This window comes from Parasteatoda tepidariorum, chromosome 6 (assembly GCF_982258835.1).
Source record: "Parasteatoda tepidariorum strain Cologne lab strain chromosome 6, Ptep-v5.0, whole genome shotgun sequence".
Taxonomy (NCBI): Eukaryota; Metazoa; Arthropoda; class Arachnida; order Araneae; family Theridiidae; genus Parasteatoda; species Parasteatoda tepidariorum.
The window spans coordinates 65,136,216-65,156,934 of record NC_141760.1 but is presented as its reverse complement, the minus strand read 5'-3'; the positions used below and the strand labels follow the sequence as shown (position 1 = coordinate 65,156,934).

Here is a 20,719-nt window from a genome sequence, read left to right as displayed (position 1 = left end):
GTGTTCATTTTACTAACACAAAATATAAATCAACGAATTTCTTGAGAACTAGGTTCAGTATATTAATTTCATGCATTTTTGAATCAGAGTTCAGTTAGTGAAAAAATATTTCACCTAACAAGTAGAAAATATTAACAACGGTTATACAATACATTACATTTTGCATAACACTGAATTGAAATACAGTAGCGGAGCTGAAAGTATACAGGTGCAGTAGCTGAAAGTAGAATAACTCAGCATTTTACTAAACAACGTATTTGCTACTACTTTAAAGTCAAAATTAAAAAAATAATGGCGTAATATTTATATTTTTATTGCAAATACTTTTGCATAATAGCAATAACATAGCCTTAGCTGTTATCATATTTTCAAAATTTTAATTCTTATTTAACTTATAGATTAAGTTTTAAAAATCATTAACGTTTGATATTGAATACTTAAAAGTACAAAAGTTGACGAAATTTCTTATCTAAAAACACTTCTTTAAAATGGTAAAATTTAAAAAAAAAAATTTTAGCCCACAAAAAATCAAGTGCGGGCTCATAAGTATAATAAAAGCAAGCATATATATTTTTATTTTTTGCAAAAATAATAATAAAAAGAATCTATGTCATGGAAAAAAATTTTATTCAGTTTTACATCGAAATCATAAATTCTAATTCGCATTTTAATTTTCCTCATTCTAATAGATTATTTTTTGAAGATTTTTAGACTTTTTTAAAGCTACATTAGAGTAAAAATCGCCCAATCAAATTCCTACAGAATCATAAAAACATCATCTTTTAACCGGAACTATAGTTTCCGGCCGACTAATGCAAAAATCATTTCCAGGATTTTATTTCCGTTACTCTTCCTGGAGATCAACTGCGTCGGTAGATGGCGCAGCGATCGAAACAATAATGGCCGTCTTCTCCGATGGAAGCGTGAATTTGAAACAACGGAATCAACCCTTAGCTTCCTTAAAATTTTAACAACACCGAGCTTTGGAATGCAAATACCTTTAATTAAATATTTCTATTCAGTTGTTTTACAGTAGGTGTCTTCGGTTTATTACTTAAGTGCGCCATAAAGTGTTTCAAATTCCTTCGGTGAAAGTTTGGTTCTGGCTTTAATATGTCGAATATTAAAGCTATTCGTGGAATTCTTTATTGGAAAAAATTAGCATACTTTATTGTTTGTTTGTGTTCCTCGATTGTAAGCTCAAATCCGGATGCAAAAAGACTTTATGACGATCTTATGAGCAGTTATAACAGACTTATTCGCCCGGTAGTAAACAACAGCGACACGCTTACTGTCAAACTAGGACTGAAACTCTCACAACTGATTGATGTGGTAAGTTTTTATATACGCATGTATATTTATGCTGTGGTATATAATATTAATTATAATTCATATGTATACAATATTACGAGTGCTAATCATGTAGTGAATAAAATATTTTAATTAAATAATATTTTTTTATTTTCAAACAAGTATAAACACAAATCATTTTTCCTGATGTTAACATTTTGATATTTTAACATGTGTTTTTTTTATGAAATGTTTAGTCAACATGTTAAATAGCAGTAAAGTATGAATTACTTATAAATCAAGAAGAAAACTCTGATTAAAATAAAATATAGGAACACTGAAAGGAAAATAAACAAATTTATTTTTTGTTTGTTTATATTATGTAAAAAATATTGAAATAAATTATGTTAAAGTGCGAAACAAATAAAATTATTATGTAATAATATTAACTAAATAATTAAATTAAACAAAAGTGTAAAATGCATGTTATTTTACATCATTTTTGTTTGTGTTTATCGATTGTGAGTTCATATCCCTGCCTATGCAAAAATATATTATGATGATCTTATGAGCAATTATAACAAACTTATTCACCCGCTAATGAACAATAGCTACACAACTACTATCAAACTAGGACTGACACTCTTACATTGTATTGATGTGGTAAGTTTTCATGTAGACATGTATATTTAAGTAGTAATCGTACTGCTGTTTTGCCATATTATATTTTTTTAATTATATATTACATTGCTTTTAAATTAATTCACGACAGAGTTGAAATAAATTTAATAAATTTTTTGCCATCTAATTTAATATATCGATATATTTTTTACCGCTTCAATATTTTTAATTTCGAAACAAATACAAAAGGTATATAATTTTTTCACCTGTCAATATTTCTTTATTTTAGCTAATTTTATGATTTTCTTGAAACATTTCTCTGGGTAAATGTGTTAGATAGCTTTAAACTAAAAATTGCTAGAAAATATGAAACAATTCCTAAATTAATATATAGAACAAAAAAATAAGTTAACGCATTTCATGTCTGTCAGCTTAATTATGTGAAAAATATCAAAATAAATTACTAATATTATGTTAAACTAATATTAAATAACATTATCTTTAATTATATCAAATACATTTAATAAAAGAAGAAAATAGAAATGTATTATTTCACTTTATAATTTGTTAATGTTCATTGACTTTGATCTTATATCTGATTCGAAAAGTCTTTATTACAATTCTATTATAGCAGACTTATACTTAGTATTGCATTAGAGTGAAAGCTAAAATTCACACATCTGATAGACGTGGTATGGTTTTAGAAGCCTACATATCGCTCATGGGCTGCAATAGTGGCACAACTCAAAAAACGTGTTTTTTGGACTAAGAACATGTGTAAATATGAGATTATACTGAACAATTTAATCCATGAAAAATAATAGCATTACGTCCTAATTATACCAATTTGTTGGTAAGGTGCTTGGCTATCATTTAGTTTAATAAACTGTTTTTCTCACAGTTAACAGTTTTATCACCATCTTATTTATGCTTATATGACTGTTTTGTTAAAATATGGTAAAATAACAATTAAGAAAATTAATATTTAATCATTTTTTGCCGAAAAATTTCCAACAATGAAAGAAGAACGTTTTTGCCATATCCCGTAAACAACCATATTTAGTGAACCAAAAAACATGACCTAATTCTGCATAAAGAAATCTCTAAAATTAACGCTAATGCTAACTGCTACAAGCATATATGACAAAAATGCAATTTAATGTCATATATCAATAGTCAATTTCAGTGAAAGTGGCCGTCATAGTGATGGAATTCATTGCTTTAAAATAATTTGCCCTATCTTTACTCTGCAAACTAAAAAATATTTTAAAACTCATAATAGTTTAAGAAAATTGTTTTAAAAATTGTGCAATGATTAATGAATATTTTAAATAATATCTGAATTTAAATCAATTGTATCATTAATATTGTCTAGCTTCAATTCCACTCTTAAGTCAAATCCTTCTGTTAATGGAGTAATGCATACACTAATATTATTTATAACTCAATATTATTGTATACTAATATTATTATTACTCAATTGGGGTTCTAAATATTTTTTATTGTAGGCTTTACAATTTCTATAGAAAAAATTACACGTTAAAATCAACTTTATTCGAAGCAATTTGAAACCAATGCTACAAAAAAAAATTCTGGGTTACAGCAGAAATATTGAAACCCACTCAGTGAAAGCAAAAATCGGTGACAAAATTTTGCTTAAACTCATGCTAACATTTAAGTACTATTAAACATTTTATATATTTTTGTAGGTCAAAATATTTCTTTTTCATAAAAATCCGAATAAAAAGCATTTTTAATTTTAAAAACCAATTTTTCATTTTTTAAATTTTTTGAGCTTGTGTAACTTTTAAAGAAGCATATTTTACTGCTTATTAAAATTTGTTTCAGGTCAATATCATAATTCTTATGACTTTTATCAAGTGCTCATAAAGACATAGAATCTTTTTCTTCCGCAAATTTTAGCTCTAATAAAAATAAATAATAAAAGTTTTTCGTGAAACTAATGTAAAAAATTCAGAATTCTAAATTAAATTTTAGCAGTCAAATTATAGTTATAAAAATTCGATAAGTTGCATGGGCTATAGAGGAAAAGTTGTACGTTGAGGCTTAATCAATGAAATTGACTCCTTATCCTTTGAACAATATTGACTCCTTATTTAACACCCCATATCTGTTAACTTAAGCATATTCTAAATGTGAAATGTAATTTACTTCCGGTTTTTCTAACATTTTTGTTTTGAGAATTTATACTCTTCTTGTTGTTTGTTATTAAAGAGCATTTTATCAAGCATTTCAAGAGCATTAAAATAATTTATAAAAATAAGTTACGCTATTTTTCTTCTTTTATATCATAAAATTTAATAATTTCTTCATTTATATTAAGGTTTTATGCAAAAGTGGTTATGTGTCTTGATATCTATTAATAATATCAAACATATTTTTTCCTTAAAAAAGTATAAATTCAGGTTACAAATTATAATTTAGTTTGAATATCAATTTGAATTCAAACAAATATCTATAATAATTCAAATGTTTCAAAAATTTTATATGAATAGGAGGTATTTAAAAAATTTGCAACATCAATTTTAATTTCCAAGTATATTCATGCATATTTATTGTTTATCAGTATCGTAGAAGTGATTTCATTTTTTTTTTCAAAATAAAGAAGAAAAAGTCAAACAAAATTGGAACTGAAATTAAAAAGACATTCGATTTCTGACTCTTTCGAAGTAGTAAATTTTCCGTATCATTAGCTAAGCTTAACCGCGCTGAAACTAATTAGATGGGCTCGATCAATTGACGAAATGTCGCACTTAATCAAATAAGCATCTTAGACACATTACGTCAGTGTCACGTGGTGCATAGGCGTTACCCAATGATTAATCGCCCAATAGAAGTATTGGCATCAATTCAATCATGAAAGAAGTCCATATGCTTGTGGAAAAAAACTACAAAATGGGTTCAACTATTGCATTTTTTATATGTACTTATCGAACTGCTAATTTACGTCTGCTTTCAACATACCGTCATTAAGAACGTATTATTATTTGAATTAATAATGATTCTTCTTTGTCTCTAAATATAGCGGATAAATATGACATATTTTGTATGGCAAACAATGTTTTATTAAATTAAAACTGTTACGCAAATGATATTATGTTTAAAAAGATCGTTGATGTTATATTACTTAACATAATTAGTAAATAAAAATAATTATATTATATGTTTTTAATGTTTTTTCATCTCCATTCAGCAGAAGAATTTAAAAACTTAGAATTATGCTATAGTTACTAATTTTATTTTAAAATATTAGGGTTATTATGTGATCTTAAACATGTAAATGATAACTTAATTCCAACTTTTTTTGTTGATGAGAAAGCATTCAACTTTTCGTGAAACGAAATAAAAGTATATTGTTGGATAAATCTTTAAATTAATAAAATGTTTCTATATTGTGTCCAAGGTTATTACAAATTCTATACATTACTTCTTTTCTATGAGGAATAATTAAATATTTCTTCTTAAATTTAAATAACAGTTAAAAAATTCTCATAAACAATATTTCCCAAAATTAATTTTTCCAAATTTAAGTATAAAATTTAATTTTATAATCAAAACCACATGCTAACTTTCAAATACTATTTTAAATCGGTTATTTATTTTAAAATTTGTTTAAAGATTATGTTCAGAAGAAAAATGTAAGATTCTTATAACATATTGCAGCATTTTTTTAGATAATCCGTGTATATTGAATTTATTTCAACTTGCCATTAAAAAAGATTTTACGAAGAAGTAGTTAAATAATTTAAGCGAAATCACAAACAGTTAAAAATATTATTGTGTAACTAGTAGATCAGTGATTTTACCCTTAACTTTAAAAGCAAATATTTAAACATTAAAACATAAATGTTGATACGGAAGGAAAATTTTCTTGAATGACTATACAAATTAGGTGTTTTGCTAGTGTATTTTATTTAAAAATATTTAAAGATTTCTGATGATATTTTTTTAGGTGATGATGCAATCATACTTAAATAAATAGTTTTTGCAATATAAAAGTTTAATTCTAAATAAACTGATGTTTGATAATAAAATATGGAGTTAGCGTCTCTGTATCAGTGCGTTGTCTCTCTTATAATTCCAGAACCATTTGTTCTACCATTCTGAAATTTGAACAACTGCTGCAAGATGAAAATTTAGCCTCCGATCTTAAAATTTCTTCGAAATTTTCAATTGGTTCATTCGATGGAGCTGTTTAAGAAATGAAATTTTCTCATAGGTCAAGCGTTAGACACTGTTTAAAATTAAATTATAGACGATTCTGTTTTTCTTTTTTTTTCAAATATTTAATTAATATCATCAGTGTTGTTTGCGAGGACTACGTCACCATAACAATTTTTGTAAAGTAATTTGAAGCCACTTGTTTATTTTGTTTACAATTATACTTTTCAAACGTTTCCTATAAAAATAAATCGTTAAAAACGATGGAAATTGAATTCACAATAAGTAAAAAATATGTATGGAAAAGTATATATAATAAAGAATTTATATAAATTCATTTAGGAGGAACATAAAAAATCACCAAGCTAATACTGGCGTCAATGATGCTTAATTAATTTTATTTATAGGCCCTTCTGATGTTATGGAAATTGGAGCAGATATAATCGGTTGAGGAAATAATAGGTACATTAGGGTATATTAAGTACTTATTGAAACTGCACCAATACTGTGCAGTTTTAATAAAGATACATGGTTACTGTGGAAAGTGGTTTCTCACTGACCCTCGATAGGGATAAATACCAGAGAAAATCATTTGATTGTGGTAATTTTTTTCTATCTTGAGTTGGCCTCGAGCAATGAAACCATGTCAAATGATACTGAATACAGATTTTAAAGAGATGAAATTCTAAAAACGTGTTTTGCTTAATCTAATAACGTAAAGCGACCGGCAAATGCAAAGATAATAGTAAATAAAAAAATTGATATATTTTAACTTTATTGGTTGTTTTGGTTTGTATCTTTCAGTTTTACGCATGATTCCGTAGTGTTGTTCAGTACTAATTTATTTATTTATTTTTCTATTTACTTATTTTAACCCCATACGAAGAACTGGTATTAAGCTAGTACATTATAAAATTTTCCTTTTATTTAGACATTATAAAATCTAAAAAGCAACGCACTAAGTACTAATGCAATAATTATGCTAGCGCAATAAAAGTTGTAATAATCCTTATTGAAGTCTAATAATAGTTCTATATAATCCTTAAACTATTAATTATTCATTACGTAATAATCGCCATAAAAGCATTGAAAATTTTTAATTGTTTTAAAAGCGCTTTAAGAAATATAAATTAACTTTTATAACAAAAAACCTGTTAATAATATTTCTTTTTAAATTCATTTTAAATAATTACTTAGTTTTAAGTTGTATAAGACAATGCACTGGTTTGATAAGAGATAACCAGTAAAAAACAATTCTTTCGTAAAACATTGTTAAAACTTTTAACTGACAATGACAAGAAGAAAAATAATCCGTTACAATGGTTTATTTCGTTTTTTTAGCGAACAGCCATAAGGGTCACCCCGAAATAGACAAAAACTTTGGGCCATTATCTGCTTGGAGATTCTTTTTCTTCTATCAAACACATTCTAAAACAATTACCGAGCAGAGATGAGTATTGGAATCGATTTTAAGCCTTTTTGTGAGAGATTTTTTGGTTCATTTTCACTTTTATTGTTTTCTTCCTCAGTTTATTCATATAAAAGGGCTTTTTATTTTTATCGATAAGTTCCTTGAATGTTTAATAGAACTATTTCTTTTAGAAGTAAATAGCTTGTTTTCGTGAGAAATAGCCTTAAAAAGTTTTGACTACGCATTAGACAGGAACGTGTTCTTAAGGTTAGCAGCAGGAAAAGTTTATAAATGATGGTTTTTTGCTTGGTTTTCTCTTATGCAGAAAATATTTCCTAGCTCTTCACTTAAATTTTGCTTCACCGTATTTATTTTTTGTAACTAAATTAATATTAGTCTATATTCTTTTGAAGTTGTTTCTTTTAAATTAGAAATTTAACAAGTTGTACTTGGAATTTGGAAAATTTATGGACAATTGACTGCAGAATTTTTCTGCGAAAAAAAGTCTGGTAAAATTACTGTACAGTTTGGTAATGACATTTCTGGTAAAGGAAAAAAAGACATAATTATTGTAATAAAAACCTAAATTTACCATATAAACTGTTTCTTTAAAACATTCTTAACAGAATTATGGTAGTGGTTTACCGGAAATTCTGGTTTTCAGAATTATAGTTCTTATTACTATGCATTAAGTTAAAAATACTGAACTTAAAATTAAACTTAACCGAAAAAAAAAAATTCGCCTTACTCTGAGATATCCTAATAAAATTACAAAATTTTACTCCATTTACTAAATTTTATCACAGATAATAAAACCATATTTTAATGTTAATTTTACCAAAATCATTACCAAAGTACTTCGGTAAAAACTACTGAGCTTTTTGGTTCTCACGTAGTGTTAGAAAAACTGTAAATTTTACCATATTATGGAAGTTTGGACCGTTTTTTTCTCAGTGTTATTTATAATAATTTATCATGTCAAACCTTATCTGTATTTATATTAATATTACTTTTACCATTAAACCATTCTAGAATTTTACATTATCTAATTTACAGCTAATAGTTCATTTTTAGAGTAATTTTAAAAGATTTTTATCATTGTCTATTCACGGTATTTTTCATGAAGTTTAGCAGCAGAAAATGAAAGTAAATTAGCAATGATTTGTACAATATATAATGTATAAATATTCATATAATAGCACGATTATTAACAGTATTTTAAGTACAGTATAATAATAATAATTTAATGGAAAATGTATAAACGCATTTTTATAGCAATATATAGTAACATTATTTTTGAGCATTGAATTTTAACTGCATTAAGCAAAACGTCATTGAATGCTAATTTTTTTCAAAAACATATTTTACTAATTTTGGATTAAAATCGAATGTCTTATTACTACGATAACAATAACAAATCGCCGACCGGTCTGTGTAGGGGGCAGGGAACTGTCCTTGCATCAGAAAGGTTCTGGGTTCATATTCCGGGCAAGGCATGGATGTTTCTTTCTGTGTGCTCTATGTCCTTTCTTCTCTGTGTGTGTGAATGTGACCCACCCTATAAACGGGTTTGTGGTTGTGTGAATGGTGTGGCAGAAGTCGAATTCTTGGCCATAGATGGCGCCACTGAAAAACAAGAACAATCGCACCCCTCTGCCTAAACAGGGAAGTGACAAAAAAAAATTCACAAATTAATGGGGGTTTTTTTTGTCTCATTATTTTTTTAAGTTTTTAAATTTGTGATAAAATAAGAGGTTGCCTATAATATCTATAAAGGCTATGATATTTCCGGCACATTTCATAAATTCTTTAAAGTTACTGTACAACCTAAGCATCAAATTATTAAGACGGTAACTTGTTAAGACAGTTTTTAGTTGTTAAAACGAACAATAAATACATATATAAGTACATACGATCACGTAACGAAGCACATAGTTTTCTAGCAACTATTATTTGTATAGTAATCATAATAAATATTAGTTGTTCTGAGCAAACATATCGAGCACCAAACAAAAAAATTGAGAGTTGATAAGTATTTTTTTTTAAATTTTTTAACTATATGAATAAAAATCAGACATTTTTAGCCACATGCGATTTGAAATTTGTTCAAAGCGATTTTATTTCTATAATGTAATATTTAACACAAAAGCAGTATTCAATTGACTGATTTTATTTTAGTTCCAGATGCGTTCTAGCTATAACATTTTCATCTTTTTTCTATTACGTCCATATCTTAAAAGCTATAGTATTTCCTGACCATTATATGATTGATACTCTTATCTAGTTAGGCAATTATTAAATATTGAAACGTTTAAAAAATGCATATACAGGTAAATAAACAGCTCATGGTTTGTTTAGCGACTAATATTTATATAGTAAACATAATAAATATTAATTGTTCTGAGCAAACATATAGTACCAAATAAAAAAATTAAAAGTTGCTAAGCATTTTCCTTTAACTCTTTCCTATAAAAATCAAATGCCGATAATTTTACTCAAAGGCGATTTTCAATTTTTTCAAAGCAATTTTATTACCTATAATAATATCTATCCCAAAAACAATATTCAATTGACTGATTTTATTTTAGTTCTAGATACGCTCTAGGCTATGATATTTCCCCATTTTTTTTCTCATAAAGTCTTATCCCGTATCTTAAAAGCTGTTAGGTAGCAAAAGATTCGGGCTATCGTGTTTTCTTTAGCTTTTCTCAAACACGAGAATTTTGAATTAATGTTCTCACAGTTCATTACTTCAACCATGGTGCCCGTTGGGAAATATGTTCCCCTTGATTCCACGTTCCAGCGGTTCTTCTATAAAGAAGAGACGGATATTTAATCAAGCGGATAAAAATGCTCCTTCGGAACAGGCATGAAAGGAAGTATTTGAATCTTAGGAAGGACGAAAAATTTTCCTTCGCTCCCAGCTATTGAAGGTAGTCAACTCCGATGAGGTTGCTTGAATGTTCTGTGGATGTGCAAATATTGGAAAAGAAGGAGAAAAAGTCTCCGTTTATGCATATATCTTAAGTGTCCCTCGTGAAAAAGAAGATGAAATCGGGAGTAAATAATATATCTTAGAATCTTAATCGTTTACAGCTTATTAATTGATGTTATATTCTTGCCTTAATCTTTTATCTTTACATCAAAGCTGTTAGATTCTATTATTTTTATTTTAGAGACAATTTTTGCATTTAAGTAGATTTACTTCTACAATTATAAAAATAAAATTAGTCCGAAATTAAAACTAGTGGAAAAATTGTTTTAATATTTGTAAGAGGGTGGCTTGATAAGAAAGCGTGCATTTCATGTATTTTTAATACGAAATAGGGCAGGTGGAGTAGTACCGAGGTGCTAAGATTCGTTTGGTGTGGGTGCTAAACTGCTTGATCTATTTATAAACTGTCTGATTTAGCCAATATATTCATTGTTTAGTCGCATACAGTGTGTCATTCTTGTAAAGTCAGAGATAGACTACTTTTTTAATAAATGATTTTTTTCTAGAAAAACTAAATCACCCGATTTTACCTCACTACTTTGGTAAGAACGGGTTTGTAGGACCGGGATTATCCTGTCTTACCTTTGGTATAACATGATAACCCCGGTAAGTAAGACCTTTGTTCAACCTTGTATGTAGTTATCTTCTCTCTTCGCTGCACGTCAGCTTTCGTGAGCTCGGCATAGGCTGACACCAAAAAGGGTGCCGGTTCGGGTACAATCCGGCTTTACCCCACGAGCAGAGGTTATCGAAACGAAACGGAATAATGTTATTTATCGGGCTAAATCCTTGTTGTTTGTTAGGGTAGGAGTCTTTAGTAAACGTATAATAAGCTGGAATGAAAATAATTCTTATAACTGTAATAACAAATTACGATAGTTTATAAACAAGAAAGCATCAGATAATTGTTATAATAAAACAAACTTATCTACAGAAATACCGTGAATTAATCAAAAATAAAACGCCAATATGGCGGGTCCTTCTTCTTGACCAGTAAAGAGTAATTTAGATGACAAGATAATGAGAAATAATTTTTCCGAAATCAAAACAACCCACTCAATGTCACTCCACTCTGCCCTAATTTTCTGTGTTTAAAATATGATGATTTGGGGCTGCTTCAAATAGTAGTTGGCCAAGGGCCTGTTTAAGCTTCCCATTATATGATATTTAAATTTTAGACAAATATGTGCTGCTTAGTTTTCCTCCTTATGCATCAACATCATTGCAGTAAATCCGCCTTTTTAAAAAACAATGACATTTTTCTTAAAGTTTGATAAAGTCAAAGTAATTTTGATAAGATGATTTTGATGGCCTAAAGTGAGAGAATGCCCTATTCAAGAAAAGAATCTTTGCCCGCTATTAAATCAGCTAAAATTTTAACATTTGATAGTGTACCAACGTATTTCATGCTCTCTAGACTTAAGCAGGCTGCATATTTTAACAATAATGGTTCTTCTATACATCGCTTATTCCTGTGAACTAAACGTACTTTCACGCAAACGTGAACTAAACGTGTAGTACTTTCTAATACCCTAAGTCCGAAAATATTTGCTTAAGTCTTTTGCAAACAATATACTTGAGGATTTAAATGTAGATAACTCCAGTAATTTGTACAATTTTTGGATGTGAATTTATTGCAGAAGAACAATTGAATCACCTGCAAATGCTAAACATATAAGACGTATGTTACTGAACTAATGATTGTTTTGATGTGTTGTAATGACGTGTGTCTTCAATATTTTTTAATTATTATTATTTTATAACCTGCGTTGAACAACCAACCAAATTATGAGTTTGTAACTATCATAGTTCAACTCCGTAGCCCTGTAATCCATACCAGAAGGATCAAAGATTGAGATCATAAATAGGAAGATTTAGAAATTTCATTTTTTTCTTCTGGCAATGGTTCCATGGTTCCCACTTTTATAAATTTATAGCTTCCTTATATAATGCTGTTTTGATGTATTTTCTTTGGGCTAAGAGTTAACATAGAGTTAAGGCTATGAGTTAACTAAGAGTTAACATTTCCCCACTTTAACACGGTGACTTTTTCTGAAAAATACAGTGGTAGTGAAAGCTTGAAAACTGTTTCAAAATTTCGATTAATAACTTTCAATAAAATCAAAAGAGGAAAAGTTTGTCAGATTTTCTATATAATATTATATCTTCCCCATATAGAATTTTTCATATTTAAATTTTTTTATTTAATTACCCTAGGAAACATTTTTGGGGAATACCCTAGGGATGATGCACCTAAATTGCCTGTACTTTTGTACGGTACTTTTGCTCCGAAATTTTTTTATATTGAAGTAGAAGAATCTATGTTTGCAAGATTAATTCTCTAAGGGCAGGATTATTTTTTTAAGAAAGTTAAATAAGACACTACAATTATCAAAATTATTTTAGTTGGGCTCCGTTAGAACAATTGATTTAAATGAATTTTTATGTTATTTTGTTTACTTTGTGGTTAGCGTTAAAAACCACAAAGATTTAAAATATTTGAGGACAGAAAAAAAACTGAATAAATCTCACAAAATATAAAAAAATTAAAAATAAATGAATAGATAATTTGGATGCTTTAAATAGATGAATCATTTGATTATGCTTTTTTGTGAAAAAAAGAAAAAACAGGGAAAGCAAAGGAATAAAATATATTTAAACTCATAATAAATTCTCTTTACTCAATAAATTGGTATGGAAGTCATTTTATGAAACAAATGTTCCAAATGCGAAGAAAAAATCTGTATGATATTAAATATTAAAAATGGAATAGCCATAGAAAACTAAAATTATTTAATCTAAATATCCATTTTTTAATAAAAAAAAAAGAAACCTCACAAGATGTTCAACGACTCCCACTTTCCACTATTTTGGAAGATACTTTAGATATCGATAACGCGAAGACGTCGATATTTCATTTATCGATAAAGTAACAAAAGGTTCTAGATTTTGGAAAAGAAAATTCCTGAGCTCCTCGTTGGATAAAAGAAAGGCATAAAAATAAGGGAAAAAAATAAAATATAAAGTAGAAAGAAAAATATCTAGCGTCAGATGGCACAAAAGTACCAGCATCTCCGTTGCCTAGCAACCAGCTCCAATCAGGCATTCCAGGAAAAAAAAAGAGAAAAAAAGAATCTCAGGCGCTCTTTTTCTCGTGCTAACTACGTTTACTTGGAATCTATATGTAAGTCCATCCGATTAAGGAAAGAAGGAAATGCAAGCTCTCCCTTATTTTCTTATTTCATATGTGATGATAACACAGAGAATGAACCTTTGCTTGAAGATATCATTTATTTTTTGTAATACTCAGTAGGCAGGATTAAAGAACATGAGAACTCAAATATATGATTATGATTTTCATTTTTTTTTCTCTTAAAGAGAATCCTTCTGTTAATAAGTAATATCCTCAAGATAAATATAAGTTTAATATAAATATTGGAGCTTTGCATTCTAAGAATAGTTAGTCTCGGTTCAGAATCAGTCAGCTTCTTTTCAGAAATCAGGAAAAGTTTTTACATTTTTCTTATCATTTTCAGAATTATTTTGAACTAGAAATCATAATTTAGTATCAGTTAGGAACATGTTAAATCCCAATTCAATTCAAATTTGCATCAATTACATGATTGGATGCTTTAAAATTCGTAAATGGTTCATCCGATTCATAATAATTCATACAAATTCACGAATAAGTCCATTTGATTAGGGAAAAGTGAAAATGCAAGCTCTTCATTTTTTCTTATTTAATATGTGAAGATGACACACAGGGTGAATCTTTATTGAAGGATATCATTTTTATGATACTCAGTAGGCATGAAGACTCAAATGTATGACTGTAGTTTCCCTTTTTCTTAAAGAGAGGCATTTTAATGATCAATAATGATTCTCAAGACAAATATAATTATTGTATAAATATTTCGGCCTCGCATCCTACGAAATAATAGTTGGTTTTTCTACATAAATCGCAAAATATTTTTATGAAAATGTTGTTTAATTATTATTTGAATTAATTTTAAAGAAATAATCGCAAACTATTATCATTTAGGAAAATGAGTTAGAACTCAATTAAAATGTCATTTTTAATTGCTCTTCATTATTTTCTTATTTAATATGTGATGACGACACACAGAGGAAATCTTTACTGAAGGATATCATTTTTTTATGATACTCAGTAGGCATGAGGACTCAAATGCATGACGGCAGATTTTTTATTTTAAAAGAGAAGCATTTTAATAATTATTAATATGCTCAAGATAAACATAATTATTATATAAATATTTCAGCTTCGCATCTTACGAATTAATAGTTAGTTTCCCTACATAAACCTTAAAATATTTTTATAAAAATGTTGTTTAATTATTATTTGAATTAATTTGAAACAAATAATCGTAAATTATTTTCATTTAGGAAAATGAGTTAGAACTCAATTAAAATGTACATTAATAGTTTGATGTTGTCCATCAGCTTAAAAAAGAAAGAAATGCAATATTTCCTTGTTTTCTTATTTCATATGTGATATGAGATAATAACACACAAAGTAAACTTTTAACTTTAGATTTCCTTTTTTTGGGGGGTTCTCAGTTGACAGGATTAATGTAACTAAAATAAATAATTGTGTTCCATTTTTTTTAAGAGAATGTAATATATTCAAGACAAATAAAATTATTATATAAATATTAGAGCTTCGCATTCTAAGAAATAATAGTCAGTTTCTGTGAAGAAACTATAAAAAATGCTTTTATAATTTTTTTTCTCTTTATTTATTTTTTTTTTCAGAACTATTTTGAAGTAAAAAATCCCAAACTAATATAATTTAGGAAAATATTTTAATTAGAAATTTGCATCAGTTGTATGGCTGGATGCTGACAAATTCCAGAATGATACTGTATAAGTAAGAAAATAATCGTCAATTTTCAGCATTGCATTTTCGGTATATGATTTTTACTTTTTACAAGGATTCATGAATTTTTACAAAGATTCCAAAAGTTATATTCTAGGAGATATTTACAGAATATTGTGTGTGTCTATGAGATTTAATATTATATCACGGCACTTCGTTCGATTTAAATTCTATCATTTTGAATAAACTTTTTATCCAAGCAAAATGATCGTTAAATCAAAAATTATTATCAGATTAATCCTTTCTTTCAGAAAAATCTACTGTTCAAATAAATATATAACAGATAAAAGTATAACGAATATTCAAAAGAATAATGAGCAGGAAACCTAAATTATCAATTATTAACAACCTTTGCGAATTAATATAAGCAACATTTATAAAATAATTTTTTCAATAGGTTAATTTGAAACTTTTTTACACTTCGCAGCAATTTTTTTTAAAATCAAATTTTTAATTATTTATTTAAAAAATTATATGTCAGTGAAAATATTTTAACATGAAACACAACTCTAAACTGTAAAAATCCCGGATAAAATTATGGTGAAAAGTATAGCCCCTCAGGGAGTTTATTGTACCATTTAAATAAAATAAAAGCTTTAAACACAATAAAATTTCATGCCTACAACACCACATTGCTGGATTAACTTGCCCCGCAATCGCAGATATTTGACTGATAAATTTATATTCAAATGTGGTGAAAATCGTAAAAGTCATCATATCTACCAACATAAAAAAAAAATTTATGAAAGAGCGTCATTTAGAGTTTACACACTGAAAAAAATTTCGTTCAATTCTGCCATAATATGGAGAAACTTATGGTCCAACTTTCTGGCTCTATGGGAACACCAAAAAGAGCAGTTATTCTTACCAAAGTACTTCGGTAATGATTTTGGTTAGATTAACCAAAGAATATAATGTTATAATATGTAATAAATTTTAGTGAATACGGCAAAATTTGGTAATTTCATCATGATTTTTTCTAGCAGGGCATTAAAACCATTTATTTGGTTAAATTCACGTTTAGTCTTGTATTTTTACCAAATGATTGGCAAGAAGAATACTATAATTCTAAAAAACCAGAGTTAAACTGTTACCATATGAATGGAAAAAAATTGCCAAATGACTGGCTTATAAATCCCATATACTTTGGTTGTATTAACAGAATTATGTTAATTTTTTAACAGAAATTTCATTATCATAGAGTACTGTAATTTTACCAAAATCTTTTTCACCGTGTAAAAGGTTCAACCAACGATGCACATTGTATACTGAAAAAGCATCGTCTATTTGATTTTTAACTTAAACTTTTACAATGTTCACAAAAGTACATATTACCAATATTAATTTTAAGAAAATCAAAAAATTCAATTTTTCATTGAAAAAATTGGCTTAAAATTGTTATTAAGCAATTATAATAAGAATCTTTATTAAAGAGAAAATCATTTTAATTCCTAAAAGCAACATTTTATTCAAATATAAATTTAATTAAAAAAAATAATCTCCCTCATTTGAAGTACAAAATTCTGCTGCCAATTTAAGCTTTCAAAATGTAAGTTTAAGCTTTTTAAACTATCATCACTCTTTAAAAATTACCAAAGTTTGTTTCATGCTTAATTTCACTTTTTAAAAAAATTGTTTTGTTTTGTAAATTAAAATGAAAAATTGCAACTCCTTCGAGGTTCAATATTTTAAAGTAATTAAGTGATGTTTAATGGAAGCTGAGTAATGAAATATGACTTAACTGATGATATATTATCTTTTAAATATCTAATGAGCGGACGTTACTACAACTTACACTTTGAAATCGATGCCATCAATTCATATATAAAAACAGGATTAATTAAGCAACCCCAGCGCCACCAGTGTTTTAACATGCAAACAAAAGGTTCAGCGAAGAAGATGTTTCCATCCATTACCCCAATACACGTGCATTTTTATTTTTCACCCTAAAATATCTATACAATACTGTAAGATGATGGATTATTTTTTGCTACACATTTTCGTCACATTTTTTTCATTGAATACGACCTCTCCTATCGCCTACACTTGTCAGTCATGAAATTTATTTTTTCGCAAGTTTCAGTTAGAAGGGAAAAAAACACCATTTAGCGTAAGATAACAAAAAAATGGTGATACAAGCTTGGAATTTAATTAAGTTTTCCAAAGACCAGGCTTTCTATTTTTTTTTTATGTTCTTGGAAGACATAATTTTTATCAAAATTCTATCTTTGAAGTAAAAATGTGTAGCTTTAAGGATTACATCAAATAAGCTGTTAATAGGACGGTTGAAGTTCTTATCAAGTCACATGAAGTAATGTGCCCCTTTCTTAATGACTTTATACGCTTGAAAAATTTCGGGAAGTAAGCAGCATTTTAGCATAAAAAAATACCCACCCAAAAAAAAAGGAGAAAGTTTTTATGGTTGATATTAAGATCATGTAAATTAAGTTTGCGTTAAATTATTAACAAAATAGATTCGTGGAATTTTCTTTAAAAGCTTTTGAAAGGAAAAATAGATATTTTTTTTTATAATTACTATAAAAAGTGAAGATTCATAATTATAAATATAATTGAAAATTGAAAGCACCATAATTATTTTATTCAAAAATTAACTTATACAATAAATATAATTTATCTTAAATTCTGAGCATCAAACTGTATAGTTGGGGAGAGTGGCGTCAATTGTGACAGGGTACGATTGTAACAAAGCAAAAATTTCGAGTGTCGGGTTCTAGATTTGGTTCCTAGCTGGAGCACAAGGCGTATTTAATAAATCTACATGTACACCCCTGCTAGCAACCATTTTTATGTACTTTTGAAAGAGTTACATCACAAAAGATATTTTCACGCTACGTAAGTACTTTTTTTGGAATTAGAATATTATATTGTAGCAAAGTAATTTTATTTAAACAAATAAAAATTATTAACCGAATATGTAAGTGGACACCTTAATTAACATTTCAACAAAAAAAGGATTAGTTTTGTTAATTAACTAGCATATTTTTTAACAAGTGAAGCTGAAATGGCGTCTTGGGGACGATTGTAACAATAAGTAAAGGGACGATTGTAACAGCTGAAAATAAAATTCATAATTTCAATTGCAATTGTTTAACCCCTTAGGTCCCATTTCTTATGTTTACAAACCGTTGCTTAACTCTTTAAGAACCACCAATAGTTTCCTATATCATTTATATTATGTTGCATGTGCATTATTTTATTTGTCACATTTCACAGCATAAATTAAAATTTTTAACCCCTTACAGTTGAAAGTTTAACCCTTTAGGTCTCTGCTCATTATTATTTTTACACCTAAAATATCACAACTATTTTGATCAATTAAAAAATATATCACAACTATGATAATATGCATAATTAACTATGTTTTAGTTGAATTTATGAACTGTTACAATTGACCTCGTACGTGGGGACAATTGTAACAAGTGCACGACTGTCAAAAATTTTTAATAACTAATATAATAACATTTAAAATAAGGTTTTTTTTTTAGTAGAGAATAGTCTACTTTACTCGTCTGTCAATTAATACTAATAATATATTGGATTTTTTGTTAGTTAAAAATAGTAAAGTCAAAAATTTTACAATTGACCCCACTCTCCCCTATAAGTAGTATTTTGATGTGTAGTTAGTTCAAAACTATGCATTTTTTTAAAAACAATTAACTAGTTTTGCAACACAACTTTAATTTATACAATAAAAGCAAGAGTGCCAAAGATAGTCGACAGCTTGAAAAAAAAACTAAAGAAGAATGGAAGGTAGTGAAAAGTCATAGAAGTGTGCAGCATTCTACTTAGACAACTACTTTTAACCGCGACATATTTCTAAGTAAAGTTACTAAGTTAATTTTCAGGTGGCGCTGCAAACTTCTTAAGCAGGTTTTTTTAACCACTATTTGCAACAATAACGAGACGCAACTCGAGAACAAAATTGGTGGACTTCAGCGCATTATTTCAGTAAGAATTGCCTAACATCCAGTCGAAAACAATTTTTTTCTTAAATTATCATATCTATTTACTAAACCTTATTTCGAAATGTAGTATGACTAGATTAATAACAATGAAGATAATGATCTGATAAGGAGAAAATTTATTTATTACCCTATAAAAATGAATACTCAAAATTGATGTAATTTTCTTCGTTTATAATGACACTCTCTCTTGAAAATCGATCTGATTGAAGACAGTAATATAAAGAAAGCTCTATTTCGATTTATTTTAGGACATGAATTTTACCAGAATCAGTAAGCATTACGATACATAGTCGAAAGATATGCAGCATAAGACTTATTGCTTTTGATAAAATTGCTTATAATAAGTAACATGTGCACTGAGCATAAGTAAATAATATATACGGTACATTTTCGTCAATTAATTGCGTGATTTTTTTTTCGTCAAAAACTAAATGGTTTATTAATGAAATGACTGTTAAATTGTCCTAAGGAATTTTATTTGTGAAATTGTAAGGGTTTTAATTTATCTTTCGAAAGTTTTGTGATGATTTAGTATGTAGTTATCGTTAATAATTGACTAAGAGAAGTTAGCTCTAATAAATAACATATTTACCTAATGAAACAAAATGCATAGAGTGCAAAAGTTTCGGAAATGGAATTTACGGAGTCAAATTATTAACGTAAATTTATCCAAACATTCTCTAATACTGGAATTACGAACGGAAAATGAATGTGAACATAAAGGATGATCTGTAAATAGCAAACTGATCATAAATAATTATGCGAAAAATTGATTAGGTAAAATTGCAGTATAGAAAAGTATAGGACAGAGATCAATCAAAACAAAACTAATAATGATTTATTTATAATCTGCTATTTATAGGTCATTAATGAAAAAGTAAATAAAAAATAAATAATTAAAGTTATAAATACTATTTCCTTGGAAATAAACATATGAAAAAAAAGTAGTGAATCCTTGTTTTAGGAGAATTAAATATTTTATGACAAAAAGGACTGATCTTTAACAACCGAATAATTCTATTGAACATTCAAAATGAAAGCAATAAAAAAAAATCTTTAATTGAGATTTATTTTATTCAATTCAAAAATTTGTTCTTTGTAAACTATATTTGAAGCTGGGTAGGCCACATTTTAACACTGTAAAAAACACGGGATCAAATTACGGTAAAAAATACTAGTACTCACGTTACTTTTTACAGTAAAATTCATTTTTACCGGAGCATAAAAAGGAACAAAAAATCTAATATATAGTAGTTTTTGCAGTAAAATCACTGAATCACTTTAATTAAATGAAATTTACTGTAAAAATTGGGGTATAATATTTCACATTAAAAATT

At 27.4% G+C, this 20,719-nt stretch overlaps 1 protein-coding gene across 1 annotated transcript in view; it reads left to right on the top strand.

Annotated features, from left to right (window-relative positions):
- Window positions 1-869: 869 nt before the first annotated feature.
- LOC107439547 (acetylcholine receptor subunit alpha-like 1) overlaps window positions 870-20,719 on the top strand; it is a 220,356-nt gene continuing 200,506 nt past the window's right edge. The window contains exon 1 of the mRNA XM_016052181.4: window positions 870-1,332. Coding sequence (XP_015907667.1) covers window positions 1,114-1,332 — 219 coding nt within the window. The 5' untranslated portion in view covers window positions 870-1,113. The remainder of the gene's footprint in view (window positions 1,333-20,719) is intronic.